At 38.4% G+C, this 20,083-nt stretch overlaps 1 protein-coding gene across 1 annotated transcript; it reads right to left on the bottom strand.

Annotated features, from left to right (window-relative positions):
• Positions 1-1,464: 1,464 nt before the first annotated feature.
• LOC132983048 (MORN repeat-containing protein 4-like) lies at positions 1,465-18,857 on the bottom strand. Its single transcript, XM_061049275.1, has 5 exons — positions 18,725-18,857; positions 16,191-16,262; positions 8,220-8,334; positions 6,508-6,617; positions 1,465-5,007 (listed from the first exon to the last, which is right to left on the bottom strand). Exons 2-5 carry the CDS (start codon positions 16,255-16,257, stop codon positions 4,859-4,861), a joined length of 441 nt encoding a protein of 146 aa, XP_060905258.1. The 5' UTR covers positions 16,258-16,262; positions 18,725-18,857; the 3' UTR covers positions 1,465-4,858.
• Positions 18,858-20,083: the final 1,226 nt, after the last annotated feature.

Here is a 20,083-nt window from a genome sequence, read left to right as displayed (position 1 = left end):
GTGTGTGTGTGTGTGTGTGTGTGTGTGTGTGTGTGTGAGAGAGTTAGAGGTGAACACTGTGGAACAAATAAAAATGACATTGATTACATCTCCAGTCCTTAAATGTATGTGTGTGTGTGTGTGTTACATTTTTCTGAACACAGACTTTGCCTCTTAATAAATACACAGAGAAAACAAACATTTACATTCAACTTAAACAAACAAACAATCCTTTTGTAAAACAAACACTATATAAACAGTCATAAAGCCTTAAAGAAGCTGAAATATCAAAGACCACTTCAGAATGTACAAGTCTGAGTAAAACAACACAAATAAAACAACGTTTTCTCTCATTGTTTGAAATCAATCCCAAAACAGAATATTCAGTTTCATTTGAAATCTATAACCACTTTTATTTTCCTCAACTTCATCTTTCTGTGTTTTTTGAAATCTTTATATTGGATGATCACGATCATTAGTCTTTGAAATATATATTGACAGGAGCAATTAGACATTTTAATGTAAGACTTTTTAAAAATCATTTTCTTCCTCAGTCATTTAGAGAGATTGATCCAAATTTAAAATAAAACAGGCTTTCGGTCTTGCTTTGCACAAACCCTGGAAACAGGGGGAAACTATAATAGCTTGGCATCAAAATGTATTGAACTGTAAGTATTTTCTCCATGATGAGAACATTTCTAAAATACCTGACAGTTTCATTAAAGGAACAGTACAGCTTTAATGAAAAACAAGTATTCAGGTTTTTTTGTCATGGGTGTGGTTTAAAGATCTATGTGCTTTTCATCTGCTATCTTCCCTTAAACAGGCAAATCTGCAAGCTCATGTTTAATTTGCTCTGACAAACGCTTCTAGTCACCTTTCAGATCTCGTCAATCACTACTGAAATGGGCAGGTTTTAAAGACCTTCTGGTGTTTTCACACATGCAGAAAACTCCTGAAAACATCTGAAAATGTTTGGGTGAGCTGCATGTGAGTCTAATCAAACACTCACATTTTGACTTTTCAGCCTGCTAAAGTTTCCACATGAAGTCTGGGTTTACTCGAAAAAAGCAGCAAACTCAGAAAAATGCATCACAAGCAAGATGGAGGAGTGGATGACTTTCATATCACGTGAGCGGTGGGTCAGCCTTGTGTAACTTTTTTCTGCTCACCTGTGTGTTTCTCTCCTCTCTTGAGTTGTGATTACGTCCAATAACGTTTAGCACTGATAGAAAGGCAAAAACTGTAATTTCACTCAAAGTCTTTGCCTTGCTGCCTGGCATTTTTAGCGTCTCATACATCAAGTCCAGCGTTTTTTTTGTATCAAAGCTCTAACAGCTGAATTGTTTAAAAGGATTTTTTAATTTCTATTTTACACATTTTGAAACATAAATAAATATACCTTTAAAAGAACAGTGTATCAATATATGACTTGACAGATTGCACAGAGACATTTTATTGAGGAGTTTTTTTTTTGTTGACATCTTGTAGTCAGAGTGAGTTTTTACTTGAGTCCCTGAGGTGGAGGGACGTTTCTTTATTCTGTTTTAGGGTGGATTTCAACTACAAACTCGTTTGTCATGAATGGAGACCCTTCACAGTGAAATATTAAATCAGCCATAACAACTACAGACAGTGTTTAACACATGACATCTGCTGGAAACCTGTTGTGTTAATATCAAACGGCAACATTTCAAGTTGAGATTTTTAAGGTGCATTTTTTTTTTTTTAAAGGGTTTTGTGATCCCTAAGTGTTGTTTTTAGTGGTAAGGAACATGGGATCATAAGGACATATGTACAACACATAAAGAACAATCACAAAATACAAGGTCACAAGGTTTTTGCATGATAACATGGCGTCCAAAACTGACAGATCATTTCAGATTCCACTTCAGCTAAAGGCAACAGTCAGCACCATTAAACAGTGTCTCTGCTCCAATCCCAGAGCCAATTAAGAGGTGTGAGATTCCTCCGTCAGTCCCACTGTTCTTCACGTCGCTCGCTGTCAAACTGGTCAGTGGGGAACACATCAGGCCCCCGAACCACATCCTAAATTAATCGCACTCTGAGATAATCACATAACCGGCAATTAACTCCCATTTAATACCCCACCTACCCACCCACCCACCCTCTTACAGTACAACTACACATGCACATGTGACACATCTACACACCGATCTCATTACACAGACAGATGCTGATTCCCAGCAGGCACAATGCACTATGAATTATGTGTTAGTTATCACAATTTAAGCTTAACAGTGATGCTTACACTCTTTTTTTTTTTTTTTTTTTTTTCCTTTTTCTTTCGAGGGGAGAGGAACTTTGGTGAGTTACACGCAAACACTGAACGCACACAGTGACATCATTTTCAGGGACGTGAAAAGGAGAGAAAGGAAACCAAAACAGTGAAGAAAAGGTTTTCAGTTCAAAAAGATACAAAAGACAATGTGAAGTTATCTTTAGCTTTGTTTGGTTAAGCGTGTTATGGATACCTGATAAAAAATTCTCTTCGGACTCTTCTTGCTTTTTAAGATATTTGAATAAATCACTTGGATATGAGGTCCTTTGCATGCATTTATGGAATGAAACCCTTTCAGTTCAGACCGCTCTCTTCTATTAGATGATGCTTTCTGTGCAGAGAGAGCCACCAGATTCTCCTCTTCTCTGACTCTGAAACCTGAAGTACAGAATATCTTGCTTACAGGCTGAAAATGGAACATTATCAAATTGCACCTCCAAAACAGAAATTGCACTCATTAATGCAGCCTGTAACACTGCAGACGTCGCACTCCCCTCCACCCTTCCCTTCTGATGTCTAGCCACTGATTCTGGATCAGCTCCAGCCTGTTGGCACTGTGTGTTTGGCACTGAGGGAAGATTTGTCCACTGATCTGAGATCAGATTGGCTGTAACGGCACTGCGTGAAGAAAAAAAAAAAAAAAAAAAAAGAAAGATACCGCTCACATTTACGTTAGCCAAGATCGACACCCTTCTGACAGTCTGCTGGCTCATAGTAAACCGTTGATTTTTAAATACCAGAGCACCAATGAGGGTTCAGAAGTCAGAACTAATGCACCCTTCAACAGGAAGGCAGGAAGTACAGTTAGCACTGATTTGGTCATTTGAGTGATTCAAAATAAAAAACTCTGATTTTGAAGTTTAAATTTGGCAAAATGTGTTTAAAAGGAGACTTAAATAACATTTAAATTTAAAGCTGTTCAACACTTTTCAATGAAGTCATGGAAATGATGATTTAGTTTCCTACTAAACACAGGGAAACATGGAGATAAAGTTCTGTTACTTTAGTTAAAGTCTTAATGTCTAGAAGCTAGCAATAAGTAAGCATTACACCTCGTCACTTCAACAGTTCCATCATTAAATTATTACAAACATTTGTGTTGCATCGAAGGCTTTTTGTTTATAAAGTTTTGTACTCATTTTGTCAAAGAGTAGATGATTGTTGCTGTAAAGACTCAGTCAGTCAAGGTTAAGACATTTGTCTAGTACACAGCCCAGAATCTGTATTCATAACTTTGCCTGAAAATGCTTCTACACCCTAAATTCAGATCAGGAATGTTGGCACTAATTGGAATTCATTAATTGAAGGTGAAATCATTCAGTGTGCATCACTAAATTAATTAGTTCTAGATGACATACTTTTTTTTTCTGGGAAATGGCCTTGGAAATGACTAATACCATTTTTAAAGATATCATTTCACTTTGACTGGAGGGTTCAAACATCCTAATGACACATCAGGTAGTTTATATCAGCCTTCACTTTCGAACAGTCCGACCGTTTATCTTGAAGATGATATCTTCTAACAAATTCAGTGTAACCAATCAAAAAACGTTCCCACTCAACTTTAGCCGTAAATCATAAATCAGTCTCATATCACGGCCTCCCTGTTACATCTTTAACGACTGTTCACGGCAGCATCTGTTTCCATCATGTTTGATTTAAAGTCGGTTTTATTCCTTTCTTACAGTTAGTTAAGGTAACACAGTCCGATATAGAAGCACACATTATTGTGTAGGTCAGAATTATAACTCAACATAGATATTTATCACTGGAACCTGAATGATGGCACATTACTACTGTCCATGGGTATAAATACAAATAAAGAGAAAATCCATCAATGCCCTCTGCAGGTTTTCTCATTTGCTGGTTTTAGCTTCAGGTTGTTAACGTTAATGAGGCTTTCTTTAAAAAGTTCTTCCTATTAAGGCTACAATAGATAATTATAGATCCACTTTAATTCTTTGAGTTTAGCTCATTTATTCTTTAAATTACTTGCAGATGTTGGACGCTGCACCTAAGTAGAAAGATTGAATGATTGACCAAGGAAACCAGAAATCTTCCAGCTTTCAAGATTCAGCTTTCATAAACCTTAAAATGTTTTGGCCCAAATAATCAAAGTTTAATCCTTGATGTCTGGACGTTTCTTGTCATAAGATAAACAAATCAGTGCTTACTGGAAACACCTAGATGCACTTTTAAATAGAGCTATATAACTGAGCCTGACACAGATTTAGCACCGTCGTTAGAACTGAACACTTAAACTGGGGTTGGCTCGGCTGATCCTGAATCAGTGGCTTTCTCATCAGACGCAAAAATAGAGTGTTACATAGAGTAGACGTGGCCTACTAGACCCCTTTGATTGGTACTCCAAAGAATACTGCAAGTTAAAGGTCAGAAAAATGAAATAAGACAGAAAACATCTGCCTGGAAATGTACAAATACAGCAAACGTTTAAAAGGAGGTTTGGTGATATGCAGTCACAGAAACTGGATGCAAGAAAACCAAGAAAAACCTGAAGAAGTCTGATGGGAGGAGGATGGTTCTGGTGGTGGGGCACTGTGGGTAATGTAGTCCTGTTCACATGGCCAGAGCTCGGGCCTTGGCGGCTGCTGCCTGTGCCCTCTGCAAGGCTCCCTGGCTGTTCTCTCTCCTCATCAGCTGGTTGGTCTCAAACAGGCCCTCATGGCTGACGCCGCCGGGGCCTCCGTCAGAAAACGTCAGCACTCCTGGACCAGACACACTCATTTGAACTTTTTATCCAAGTGAACAGGAGCTGAATGCACTTTTTGAACATGTTAAGAAATGCTGGAGACACAAATGTGGATCTTTGTCTTTAAGGTTTGGGCACAGAAAGATTCCCACATATAACCCCACATGAAATGGATTATTGTTCCTAAAACACACCATGTCTTAATGTTGGCTTCTCAACCAAAGTACATAGAATTCTTGATTTTTCAGGGAACTATTAAGTTTCTTCTGCCTGTTGTAAAAAGCTTGAGGCCTATACCATATAATTGGTCCATCTGATGTATGCTTTCTTGTGATGATCCATTGATACTTGTGATGCTGCAGTTTAAAAATAAAAGTTGTTGCGACAAAATGCTGCAAGTCTTGAACAATCAGAAATGTTCAGTGCGACAAACCTTAACTCCAAAGTTCCTGTACTTTGGAGAGACTATTCCCAGTACAATGACCCTTCAGGGGGAAAATAATGTCCCTGGAATCTAATAAAGACCTTGCTTCCTTAAGTGAAAACATATTAAGTTCCCCCAGTAGATCTGTGTTAAATAAATCTCATTCTGTTTGAATCATTCATGAAAATACTGAGAGTAACTATAAGGAGTCAAGTGAGCAGTAGGTTTTTATTTCTTATCATAGCTTATATTTAACAACATATATCTTTGAGCTGCGTATGAAATCATAGTTTCTAACACTTAAAGGAAGGTTTTATAAATCGGACTGCTTTTTGTCTGCTCTGGTCAAACTGATTGCCGCACAACACATGAAACTTTCGTTTGATTAATTCCCTGGATTAAAATATATCTTACTCGAAACTAAGTCTCACAATAATGTTTGTGTTTGAGCCCCTTAATCTATTGTCCTTTCCTTGAGTTCTTGTTCCCTTTAAACACTGGGTTAGAGTTCACTGTTACCTAAACTTTGGTTGATGTTTAACTAAAGACAGGAAACAAAACTTATAGGAACGGCATTCTCTTTTAAAAACACCTCTCCGCTCTGATTTCAGGTAGTTGAATCTTGGTGAAACTGAACAGATCTTTACGTCCCACCTCTATTTTTACAGGCACAAAAATGAGCCTGCTGTCACAGTGACACATTGTTCTGCAGTCTTCAAATAAAAAGGTGTTGATTACCTCCAGAGACTCACGGTGCAGACACACAGAGGACTTCAGAAGAGACAATTATCACTTATTCACTGATTAATATAATGTAAAAGTGTTTAAAATGTTTGGAATCACAGCAAAGAGCAGAGGGAGGTAAACCCAGGGAAATGTGAGACAGAAATCTCAAAGCAAGTGTATTTATAGAGCTCATTTCAGCAACAAGGTTATTCAAAGTGCTTCATCTCAGAACTTAAACATGAACTGTTCCCTTCTGGAGGAAAGACACAAATTTAAGGTATATATATTTAAAAAAAATAAGCTGCCAAACGTTTAAAGATCGAGGTTCTCATTGCTAAGGAGAAAGAGTTCATTATCAAGTCTTACCGTATCCATCAACACAGCCGCCTTTAAACTCGCCCTCGAACCTCATCCCATCATAGCGAGTGAAGACGCCAGAACCTTGAAATTTGCCCTGCACAAATTCCCCTTCATACCTGCAAAAAGATCCACATAAAAAAAAAAAAACCTTTACAAGTAGAGAAATAACTCCCACAATGCTACAGTTTTGACGCATTTAGAATTGAAACATGTAAAGAACATTGAGCAGAGAAGGATGAAGGACACCTTTCAAAAGCACGAGAAATGCTTTTATATTTTCAGTAAATTAAGTGTTAGTAAGAATTCTTTTACATGAAAACGATTTTGAATTTCTTCAAAAGGCAACGAGCCATAGAAAGGCAGCACTAAATACAGAATTGAGCAAAGAAAGTTAAACGTCTGTTGGGCAAAGGTCTGAAAGATAAAAAACATGGGGGGTGTTGCTCATCTACTGATCTTCAGATTTTATGTACCTGTACAGCCCATCAAGTCTTTCTTTTGGATACATCTTGTATAGTTTATGCAGGTCACCTCTTATAATAAAGATATTATAATAAGACGTTTCTAAAGTTAAAGCAACGGAATTTGAATTGGGGATTCACTCTTTTCTGTTTCTAAGGGTCAGAGAGTCACATCCTTTAATGAAATTCTTTCATGATCAATACCTTTATACACTCCAGAATGATGGACATTCATGTTAAACTTTTTAAATGTTTGGCTGATGATTTTTTTTTAAGCACACACTATCTGCAGATCTGTGGTTTGTTAAAATGATTCTATGGGCTTCAGGGCGACGGAGTGAATTTTGTGCTTCAGTCTGCTTAGTTTCTGTTTTATCTGCACTGGTTCCAGTATGTTTTCAGTATTAGGGACTGTAATGTGTGCTTTATCTTATGCAATTATTATTATTTTTACAGCACATTTAAAAACAAAAGTTTACTTAACTCATGTACACATCCCACTAACAGGTGTCACCAATTCTGCGACCATAATCATCTCCGGCAAGTTTCAAAAGTCGAGCAAAAGCCCAGTCAGCTTTAGATTCAAGACTTGACTTTGGAACGCTCAAAAAAGGAACACCTGAGGACTTGAGGGTGCGGGCTGGCTAAGTGATGAGTCTGTAGCTTTATGCCAGACCCATGCAAGCAAAAGTGATCAGTAAAATCTTAAAATCTATTCTAAAACTAACAGGAAGCCAATACAGGGAGGCTTAAATGGGGGCGATGTCATCTGTTAACACCAGTAAAAAGCCTAGCAGCTGCATTTTAAACTAGCTGGAGGCGGGAGAGTGATTTGTTGGTAATTCTGGAAAAGAGGGAGTTGCAATAATCCAGACTGGAGAAAATGAAGGCATGGATGATTTTTCTAGGTCCCATTGAGAAAGCATTATTTAAATTTTGAAGATAGTGCCTGTTTGATAGAAACATAACTGTACAACTTTTTTTTTTATGTGTGGTTCCAATTTAGGTCACCAATTATTGTGGCTTAATCATTTGGCCAAGTGGCAGCATTTTATAGAGAATAAAATCAGACCTAAAACTGAACCTTGCGGTACTCCACAGGTTATGTTACCATATTGTTATCATATTGTCATTATATTGACAGTAACCCATCAGTGGTATTAAACTTCTGTAACTTAAGGTAAAACTCTTGAAAAATGTTTTAAAAAGTGATTTGATTTTAATACAAAGATCAAATACAGGAAATGCAACACAGACCTGGAGCTGTCGGGGAAGACAAGCACCCCACACCCATTGAAGAGTCCATTCTCAAACTGTCCCGTGTAACACATTCCATCGCTGAAGGTCAGCTGACCCAGGCCGTGACGCAGACCTGCAGCAGCATCACACAGAAAGCAAGTTTATGAAAAAAATCAGGGGACAATCTTTACATAAAAAAACAACAATTATGATAAACCAGGAGTGTTAAAGCTCAAACTCCACTCTTGATTTCGATCCTGTGCACTCTTAGAAAAGATGTAAAAGGTGTTGTGCATGCAGATGTTAATGTGTAGTATTAATTTAAAAAAACTTGTCTTTCTGTGTTCCTATATATTTCACAAATTCATCACCAATTGTGCTGCAAATGCCGTTGCAATGGATCTTTTGGTGATCTTTGTATCCTCATACACTAAACCATTGGTTCTCAACTGGTCTAGCTTCAGGACCCACCACCAACTCCTTCATGAAAAATCGCAACCCGAATTCAGATATCTTTCAAGGGCTTCATAGACTTTTTGACACCATATTTTTTCCAGGCACACATTAGCGACCCACTGAAAATGGCTCTGCGACCCACTTTTGGGTCCCGACCCACCAGTTGAGAAACACTGCACTAAACAACATAGCACATGATCTGAGACCAAATAATTGATTCGAGAAAAGTATCATAGTGCATGACCCGTGTTTGTCCACCCATCCACAGCCTCAGACCACCTTTTCATTGTTTTTGGTTTGGATTTTATTAAAGCCAAACCCACAGTTAGTTTTTTTATTTATTTTTGTGAGTTTATTTTTTGTGTAAAACAAATAAACTTAACTAAACCATCCCAGCAAACTTCATCAGCTTCTTTCTAAAGGTTTTGTGGAAATATACTTTAAAATGGAATACATTTTTTTCAGATTAATGCAAAGAGAAACAGAAAGAAGTAAGTTAGTGTCCATGTGTACCATACTTTCATTCTTATTTCATATTTCATAACAACATCCATGAGACTTGGTTGGAAAGCCTTCAAATCTTTGAATTGTCCTGCTAAATATAAAAATAGTATAATAATATAAAATCAGTTGTGTGGTAAAATTCACAACTTTTGTCTATATAACTATATTCTGTATTTTATCTGTCATCTGTGTTAAATTCATATACTCTCTATTTCATATGTAAGAACTTTGTTTACTATGTTAATCCACATGCTTTCTGTTAAAGCTGTAATTAAGTTATATTTTACAAGGACAAGCTTTTCCTATGAGCTACTTAAGACAGCAGACTCCAGCACAGAGGTGAAAAATACAGGACACCAAATACAAAAATGAAACCTACATAACAAAGTACGTTTGGCCTTCCAAGATCCTCCAGCTTGCTAATGAGTGGATGCTATAGAAGCAATATAAACCTGAGATATAATACTCATTCTATATAGTGACTACTTCAACAGCAGATGCACATACTTATGTGTGACCTACTCAAACAAAAACAAACCCTTTTACTGGAAACCAGCACAATCGGCTTGCAATGCTCAGAAATCGTGCCTGCATGGATTCTGTCCTTGGAAAAACAAGTTAAGTTAAGTTAAGGGTTAAGTTTTGTTGTGGTCTGAGAGACCCATGCGAAAGTGAGACATCTACTGGACATCTACTCTGAAAGTTGCATATATCTTTAGACATGTTTTATATTTAAGATTTGATATTCTGTTGTGTGTGTGTGTGTGTGTGTGTGTGTCTTCCTGCCCATCGTCTGCTATGATTGTTAACTAAAAAGTTGCATATCAGCTCCTGAGACTTTGCAAGATTTCCAGTTTTGAGAGTCCAGATTCTGTGTGAATGGAAACTTTCAGTGTTTGGTGTGCTTTTTATGTCATGTTGTTACTCTCCACACATTATAGACACTTAACTGTTCAATAATGTATGGGGTCTCTCACTTTTTCAACATGCTAGGTTTAAAAATGTATATATTTTAATCTGGGCCAGGCTAAAGGTATTCCAGAGATATCAGATTAACAAGGATTAATTGAACAGCATCAACCAATCATCGAGGAGAAAGCATCCAGAAATGACATACAGTGTTAGTTACAGCAACTTATTGTGGCTTTTGACTTCCACTTCCCTATTTGACTAAACCAGGAGTGATGAAGTGGAGTGGTTAATTTTGGCTCATTCGTCCCCGTTGCACAGTTAGTTACACTTCCCCCCTTGGGACAACTGCATGTGTAAACACAACCTCCAAATCATCCTTTAATTTTTCTAACTGACATTACAGATTGATGTACAAGGTTAGAGTAAATTTGCACAATAAATTCACACATTAAAATATCCAGGCCCAGAAAAAACGGTTTTATTTCACCATGAATCCTAAATCAAATATTTCTTCACAGTTTTGGGAGAAGTGTGTAAGTAATTTAGGGAAATGAAGAGGTTAATAGCATCATTATTTTAATTAAGAATTCTCAATTAGCAAATCACAGATGGTGCTAAATTTCCTTTTTCATATTTAAAATGTTCCCACAGAGGTGAGACCTAAATTTCCCTTAAATTTAGCAACATTTTCAGAATTAGCAGCATGGCAACAGAAGGAGACCGGGAGGGGAAGCGAAGAGAAGAGAGCATTCCTCCCTCCTTGCCAGGCTTTATTACCAGGCCCAGAGGGAATTAGGAGAATAACTGGATGTGAGGCACAGTTGGACAGGGGCTCGAGAAGGTCCTAGGTTCCTCGAAGCAGCTGTAGGCGAGGAATAGGATTTACCGTGAGCTCGCCAAGTAGCATGGATACTGATGGAGGGGAGAGGAGTGAGGAAGCAGAGGATTGGGATTTACAGGAGGGGGAGGAAGAGGGTGAAGCGAGGGTGAACCCGACGAGTGTTGTCCCTTTGCTCCCAGCTAATGGCAAAGTAAATTAGGCAGCCCATCTGTCAGGGCTGCTTAAAGTGCTGCTCTCTGCCTAATCTCAGCAGGGTTTTCACGGGAGATTTGGAGATGAGATTTGGCCCAAACGAAATCTGGTTCTCTACATTCCATTTTCAAAGTCTTTTCCTCCCTCCCAAACATCCTGCATCCATATGGGCAGATGTGTAGAAGTGTTTGTGCGTGCACGAGTTTGACTCAATTAAGTCTATATGGCTATGAAAAAAAAGGGCCAACAGGGGCTTAAATCCAAACTCTTTAGCCCGTGGGGAGCCCTATGAAGAGGGTGAGAGCCCCTGAGGCGAGAATTTCACGGACGAGCTGCTGAGTGTCAAGGGGGCCGTGGGCATCTGGACACAATGCCAAAAATGACATCTTCAATCAAACATTAGAGGAGTGTTGAAGTAGGAATGGTGTTATTAAAAATAATTTAATTAAGAGGCAAAAGTGTAAGCAGTTTAGATAGACAGACAGACAGATTGGCTGTAATTATAGACTGACATTAGTACTAACATTAAGAAGTCACATTAAAATTAGAATACAGAAATCTGTGCCATTTCTATAAAAGACACAATAAAACTACTCCAGTAATTAGAACAATTAAAATTTAACTGGATATAACTATCAGTATAATTACTATAGAAAAAAAATTAGACAGCCTGCAGGAGTTTGATTGCACATTTTGGTAACTAAAACAAATTTCCCAGGTATCCATATCATTTTCTTTTTACTGATCACGTATCTAACAGAGATGCAATGATTGTGATTTATTTTGGCTGATTTCTGTTTTTTTTTTTAAAGGTCTGACCTTCCAATATCAATTTTGGCTTATTTCTATTTCTTTCTTGAAAGAACGTATTGATGGTAAAAAAGAAAAACATTTTGTTTTTGTTTTCTTTTACGTTAATAATAAAATGTTGACTGCTAAGTAACTGTTTATTTATTGTTTTTAATCTTCAAAACTACACCTGGATCCATGAGAATCTCTAATTCTCAATCAGACAAATCTCCCTAGAAATGCCAAACCCTTATTTCCTGTATTTGTGTATGGTGTTCGTGGCTGCAAATAGTTTTGATCCAGTTTAATATCTGTTAATAATCAATATCATTAATCATATTTATAGTCTCACAGCAGGACAAACCTTTAATCCCAGGCTTACACACTGAGGTTTTATCATTTCAGTGTTCCATCAAAACCACAGACTGTTACAGGAATATGAATGAACAAAATCTTAACATACTGTACTCCCCCAGCCCTGAGTAGTGAAATAGAGATGGTGGGAGCGCATACATACGGACAGTACAGATGCACTTTGGGCAGGGAGTTACTTTCAGCAATTAGGGGTGAATGCTTGGAAACGATCTGTGTTTGTCCTCCAGTTTGTCAATGCTTTTTCTCCTCTGCTGATGGGAACCTCACATCCTCACTGCTGACAACTTAGCTTGAGTGTGTGTGGCTGGTGGGTTAATGATTCTGTCGCTGTGCATGTGGCATGAAAGTTGTGGCTCATGTGTGTTAATCGAAACAGAAACAGCTATATTTGTGTGGACCGGCAGGTCACCGATCACAGCCAACAGGCTGAAAATTGGACGATTCCCTTCATCAGCCGGTCAGTCAGTGCATTTAGCGTCAAAGTTTAAACATTTTGGTATTGTGACAACCCTAGAATAAACAGCCAGATATACAGCACAGATGTGACAAAGTAAAAAAATCAGCCAGATGTCTATAAAATATACACTCAAAACACTGAGTAGACTAGATCTGATTACAGAGAATACACACTCAGAATAAATACTGTAACAAGAATACACTATGAGGTAGCACACTATCAATAGAATACACCATATACTATACACATTACTTTTAAGTGGAGGTACCTACATTAAGACAAACAGTTTACTTGTCAGAGAAGGGACAGGTTGTCTGCTTCAGTAAGGGTCAGTGGATTCCTCTCTGTCCCTTCAGATCTGATCCCTCCAGTCTCTAATCTGTCACTCAACTCCTTTGCAACGCCTCTCTCTAAACTCGTGTCGGGTCATGGTCTCCGGCTTATTATGGTTCAGCTGAATTTGTCCTGCTTTTATGGCAATCAATAGCGGTAATGCATAGATGTTAAACGACTGCATGGGCAGAGTACAGTTGTAAATGGCCTTTGCTGTTACAGTTGATGTACCCGCCCGACTTCCTGTAACCTGATAGCCCCCGGTGCCTGTCTTCAACCTAGCGCTCCTCTGAATTATTCATGTGACACCATAGACCTCTGCCCGACACACATCTACATGTTTGTGTGCAAACAGTGGCCTGACACACATGGACACAGAGGCGCAACGCACGACACGCATCAGTCTGTGTTCATGACTACATCTCTATTCACACACACACACACACACAAAAACACAAGTATTGATTCTTTAAATCATCTTGTGTTAAAAATGTAACAGAATATGTAATCACACATCATAAGAAAATATTTCTGTCATAGAGAAGGGAGTTAAAGAGCTGGAAAATAAATCCCCAGGTGTGCTTCGGCTCTGTTTACACATGGAGTTCTAAAAGGTGGGGAGTGCTACTTAATTAAAAAGAGATTAACGTCAGGTAAAACAAGCTATTTACAAGTAAATGTGGAAAGAGGGAGCCATCTTAAAAGGCATTAACATCGAGATATTGTCCAACAAATACTTCCCATGAGGGAAACTATCTTGTTTTAAGATCACAAGACATAAGAATTTGTCGGTGAACAGACTAGATGACTGTTTTTTGAGAAGAGGACAAGCTTTTAGCAAGATTTTAACCAACTCCAGAGTTAGCTTATTGCTAATGATTAAGAGCTACATGTCAGGGCAACTATGTAACCTGAAATTGATTCGGAGATCTCTCTTTATTTCTAAACTGTTCATTAAACATAAGAGCAAAAGTCCTTTAAATGCTGATAGACACAAAAAGGTAATGTACATAACGAGGGACTTACTTCCATCTGCCCATTATTGTTGCTTTATTGAATCCATTTTTCTGACTTTTATTGTTTTTTTCATAAATGCTATGACTTCTGCCTCTATGTGGAGCACATAAAGTTTATGTTGCATTTTGTGTCATATTCAAATTCGTTTTTCTGTTGATAACATCATATGATAACGAGCTCTAGTGCTCTAAAACCTGAATGTAACAGAGCTCACCATAGCTAAACCAGTTTTTCACTAACTGCGCAGAGACCATATGTTTCTCCCTGCAGACTCACGCTGCTTTGGTGCCATACTTTTGTTCTTTGTTTAACCTTGCCCTAAAAGTCGTCAGTGTGTCTTTGTCAAACTGAAAATACTGGTTTAGGTAGTGTGATATCCTGTCCCAGCGGGCACTTAAGCACCAGATGGTCTGTGTGTGCATGTATGTACATTTTTCTGTAGTGGCTGACTTCACTGACACATTTTTCTGTCTATTAGCTACAATCTGTTCAAGTGCAGGTTCATTTTCAAGACAACTTGTGCTGTGACTCAAAGAGCAAATACTTTTCTTCTCAGCATCCGTTCGTCAGGAAAACCCTCTGGTCATTCCTTAAAATCTGCTATAGCTTTCTTTTAACACAATTTATATCTAACAACATTTCTGTGATCCTTTTTGTCAGCTGGGTTTGGTCGCATAGGGCTCCTGAGTGATTTATAAGGCTGAAAGCCCACAATTAAATAGGAATAGTATTTCATAGAAACCTCTGACATTTATATTCAGAACTCATGAAACAGCTTCCTTGCTGTTATCCTGTCTATTTAACCCGTTTCTAAAGCAAATCTCGACTAAAATCGATCTAAAATAATTGGCATATCATAATGTGTTGACAACATTTCATGCCAAACCTTAAAGTTTTTAAAAAGCTTCAGGATAGAAGCTAGATCATTTTGGATTCATGTGCCACTCGTGTGAATTTTATAACCTGAAGGTGTGCTTTGGGTTTGTCTTTTTAAAAAACTGAAGTTGGGTTTGCATTCAGAGGAAACACACCAAAACAAACAGTGTGGAGCCTTGAGGTCTAACAAACATGCTGGATGCATTGCCTCCCTAATTAAACATTTACAAATCAAAGTTCTCTTGAAAGTTCAAAACATGCATTGTACCCTGGGGCAAAAGATCTATCCAACCAGAATGTGTCATTCATTTTCACACTACTTGTCAGCAGTAAGGTGAACATGTTTGTTTTCTACATGTTTTTCAAAGGTAAATGTGCATCCATGTTACACCGTAAGCCAGAGAGACCAAAGTGCTGATGCTTGACACTGATTGGTCAGATTTCTCAAGACAGAGGAGGAGGTTGAGGGTTTGGGACTTTTTCTTCTAAATGAAGTCATACAATTCAAGTAAATTGATGTGTGTCACTCGTTTCAGGCTACTGACAGTACTGTCAGCAGTGAATAGAAGGAGATTATTCAAAAGGGTCCACTGTTAGGACTATGGGACAACTAACTTTTGAGCATTTATTCTAACTATTGATACTGACTAAAATGTGTTAAAATATTCAGAAAACATACACCAGGGTCTCCAGGTTTGAATTGAACCAATCCCAAAACCTGTAAAATATCCGACCGTACTTAGCAACATCATAGATATGAAACTTTATCCCCGATCATGAAAATATAAACGTATAGAAGAACTGACAATCAGCAAGTTCTCAACATGGCCTACAGGGTCAAAAACACAATTTAGTTGTATAAATATTTGGACTGGTGTCTGTAAATGCAAATAGCATCTTCACATACTTGTGTGTATTTCTTACAGAGCTGCCCCTGGCCAAAGTGAGGCAGCTGGGGCCTTGAGCAGAATTTCTCTTAGGCCCCCACTGCAACCTCCCCTCCATTACCTTGGTAATATTTGTCATATAGACATCAGCCCAATCAGTAGGAAAACAATCTTGCAAAAACATGAAGCCCCCCCGAGATGATGAAGCTTTACGCACAGAGTGTGTTCTATGTGGGGTGGACCTGTACTTCATGCTCTAACATAACCCAACATTTAAAGAGACGCTTCATTTGTGTATGAATGCAGACAGTGATGGAGGATGGACAGGTGAGTGAGCAGGTCAGTCTTACCTTCTTTCCATTCACCATGGTACTCCTCACCGTTGGAGTAGCTGAAGGAACCTCGTGTCAGGGTCATGGGTCCTGATGGCACAAACAACAACACACAGAAATAAAGACCTAAACACACAAGGTTTCACCTTTTGACATGCCATGGATTATTTGCGACTTCTTGAATACATTTTTGAGCGCAAAGATTATGCAGCAGCGAGCCACAGAATACCCTCTTTGGTATGACAGACAACAGCATTTTTTCCCCTGCAATACATCCCAGGAAAAGCAAGACACTGTACGACCTAAAAGTGTGTGTGGATAACCCAACTTTGAAATGTGCTGACAGTTTTCCATTGTGATCATTAAATGTTCTGTATTATGCCTCATTGGTTGATTAACAAACCAGCATGAGTTCATCCTGGGTGCTGGTTTTGGTTTTATCAGACTATAGCTGATCAGCTCTCCTTTGTTTTCTGTCTACTTTGGGAAAGGTTAGTCTCCACCTGCACTCTTCTCTTGCACTGAAAAATGGCTTGATTTTCTTCTGAATCAGAAGAAAATAATATGGTAATGCACAATCTGCACAGCTGACAGTGCAACATTTAGTGCTGATTATAACGTTTTGTATGCTAAATACTAATAAAAAATGTAGCTGAACTAGTGCGGTAGCTTTGCTAGGTGTGGATCTGCTGCTTAAAACACTGTATAGTAAACACCAGACAGGTCATAAGTAGCCAAAAGCCCTATTCAGAGTGTCATTTCCAGGTGCAATATTTACATCCCTGTGACGTATCGCCTACAATGTGTATGTCCCAAAGGCGTAATCGTGGGGGGGGGGGACAAAGTGACCCCCCTTCTGTACTGTCTTTGGAGGTAGAGGTGTTACAGGGGCAAGACAGGATCAGCTAAGCCAGCAAGAGAGCGCAGCGCTGTGTGTGTGTGCATGTCTGAATTTGTGTAGATGTGGAGCTCCTGTGCTTCCGCCACACAATGTAAATATAAAGACTGAGACACCAATATGACACCGTTTCAGAATCAATGTGCAAGAGTCTGGGAGAGTTTATACACATACAGATAGACCTGTTGGATATATGCTAACAAGAAACCAACAATAGGCATTTTCCTGACAGCTGTTGAAGGCTCCCTTCTCTTTTTTAGTCAGGAAACAATCAGCTGTCTGTCAGCTAAAGATATCTCATCACAAAAAACAGACCAAGTTGCATGCAATTAGACCAAGACATGGTTAAACACCTTCTTTCACACAATGTCACTATCACAACAAACGCACAGTTCCAACCACTACATCACCCATCATGACCTGTTTGTTCATTTTATGTGGCATTATATTGCCAACAGTTTTTAGGGTTCTGTATTGAAATGAATTGAAAAAAGTACATGTAGAAAAGTTGGGGAACGTCTGATGTGCAAGTTTAGGTTACTTTAAAGCTCATCTGGGGTCCAGCTGATTTGACCAAGAATAAAATGCGTTTGTGTAGTCTTTCTACAATCTTAATATGCTATCAGTGCATCACATAGCAAGTTAACAGGGCACTAGAAATGCTTGTGATAACTTAAAGTTGTATGCTTTTGCTATTAGCTTTATTTTCGGTAACTCTAAACGTGTGCCCTAATGAGGTAGTTGATCTGTGGTAGGCTGGTGACGAAGGAAAGGGTGTTTTATTAGAATAGAATAGAATAGATGTTTATTGCCATGTGCACAGGTACAGGACAGTACAGGTACTTTGGAATTCTTGTGCGTTTCTCCCTGAGTCAGTTTCTACAAAAAAAAAGTTTAAATTATATATAAAATAGAATAACAAGAAAAAAAAAGAGTAGAAAAGTACAACGACAAAAAAAAGTAAAAGTAAAAATAAATAAGTTGTAGTAACAGCTAAGTGATTTAAAATAAACTGTACAGAAGTTATACACTGTATTAAAGCAAATATATAATACAAAAAAATAACAAAGGGGAACACTGTACAATGAGATGAAAATATAAATAAGTTTTCTTGTCTCTAACTTTCTACATTTCTTATTGCACACATATTTTTCACATTATATAATTGCACTGTTTTTTGTTTATTGCACACTTGTATTGCACTGTGAGGTGGTCAACTGTCCATTTAGTCTATTACTTTAGTTTAGGCCTTTTATTTATTGTAATGGTCTATCTGTGCTCGTTGTTACGACCTGATACTATACAAATCATGTTTGACTCTAGCAGGATATTCTTCTTTGTCAAGCGGCTGTGGTCCCAGAGGGATGTGCTCTTCTTTTTCATCTGTCAGACTGCCACCGACAGCAGCATCAAAGAAACATTTAGTCTTCACAACACTAAAGGTGACATCTACGGTCCGTGAATTAGTCTGAATAATTGCTGAAATGCCATCAGGCTCTGTCAGATTAGAGGAGGAGTGTGTATCCCTCCATCTAATGTTGCCACAGTAACGGCGCTCAAATCTCTTCCATCCTGCCGGCATGAAGCTGTCAGCCTCCCACAACACGTACACACAGCCTACACACAGGCCCGGAGGAATAAAATAAACGTTTACCTTGTTTATTAAAGAGCAACTCAGTCCTTTGTCTCTACATCACTGAACATAGCGGCAGGTGGAGGATTTCTTGCTCCTCTCAGCGACTATTTCGCCTTTTCCGTAGCTTGCTAGTTCCTTGGCAGGAGCTAACTCCGTGCAATCACAAGGAGCCGTCATCTGATTGGCTGCCGTACATCCGCTTCGTCTTAACGCGAGCTCTTATTGGCTGCTCTTCTCCCCGCTGTCCCGCCCTCCGTGGGAGACATCTTTGTCGAGGGCAACGGGTTCAACGAGTTAATTAGGTGGAGTGCTCCACCGTTAAAGCTTTTTGCCCTTTCCTGTTTTATGTGCTGCCAACTGTCTCTGCAGGATTGTAAAAACGACAGCGAGGTTCCTGTTAATGATACGGTGTCGTTTCACGTTTCAATTTGGTGATTAGACACGCGTTTTGGCGAGTTTTATGGAACTTGATTTATAGCGCTAAAACAGCTGCACTGAGGTTTTGACTGTTTGTTAAATAACTTATGGATTCAAAGCCTGTAGAAGAATTCGTCCTGTAGAGCAAGGTGACCCAATTGATGCAATACTCTGTCGCCCTAATTTAGTTTTTACATGTAAACTAGGAAATGGATTGAGCAGTAGTCTGTTCAGGTGACTTCAGGGAAATTGGAAGAATTTTTGCGTTTCCATCTTTGGTGAGCTTTCTCATCATGAATTTTTTAAGTAGCAAAATTTCTATGAAGTTGTTTTCTATCCATTTTAGGAGAAGGGAAGTTTTTTTTAATTATGTTCTAAAGATGAATCGCCTACACTTACCCTTTTTTTGTTATTTAATAACAGAATAAAGGGATGATCTTTCCCCCACATTTCTCTGACACAGGCCTGCACACAAAGTTCTCTGTACAGTAGCCTAACATTAATGGTTTGTATCTAACATCATGTAAAATAGTGTTATTCTGGGAATTAGTAGCCAATAGTTACAATGTTACGTCTATTTCAGTAAAACCAAGCACACATACATTTTATTGTTAAATCAGAGCATTGTTTTAATGTCTAAATGAACTGCTGTTGGGAGCCAAAAGTCAGCCCTTATTATTATTGCCGTGCTTAGACAAATGACCCGGATCACTCAAAAGAGCTCAAAGTCCCATCACTACTTGGCATGGCACATGTTTTATTGAGGTTAGGCTAGGTTACTCTATTAGTGTAAAATGGACAAGCAGAATTTTACCGGGCATTTCTTGGTAGCTGGCAACTTCAGGCAAACATCGTCCATGTACATTTTTGTGTTTGGTTCTGCACACATTTTTGGAACAACTGATTTGGAGCATATTGAGAATACACAAAGGTTTTCTATTGCAAGGTTGATCATTTTCT

The sequence above is a fragment of the Labrus mixtus genome, chromosome 2 (genome assembly GCF_963584025.1).
Source record: "Labrus mixtus chromosome 2, fLabMix1.1, whole genome shotgun sequence".
NCBI classification, from domain to species: Eukaryota; Metazoa; Chordata; class Actinopteri; order Labriformes; family Labridae; genus Labrus; species Labrus mixtus.
The sequence above is the reverse complement of the archived record's forward strand: the minus strand, read 5'-3'. Positions and strand labels throughout refer to the sequence as shown.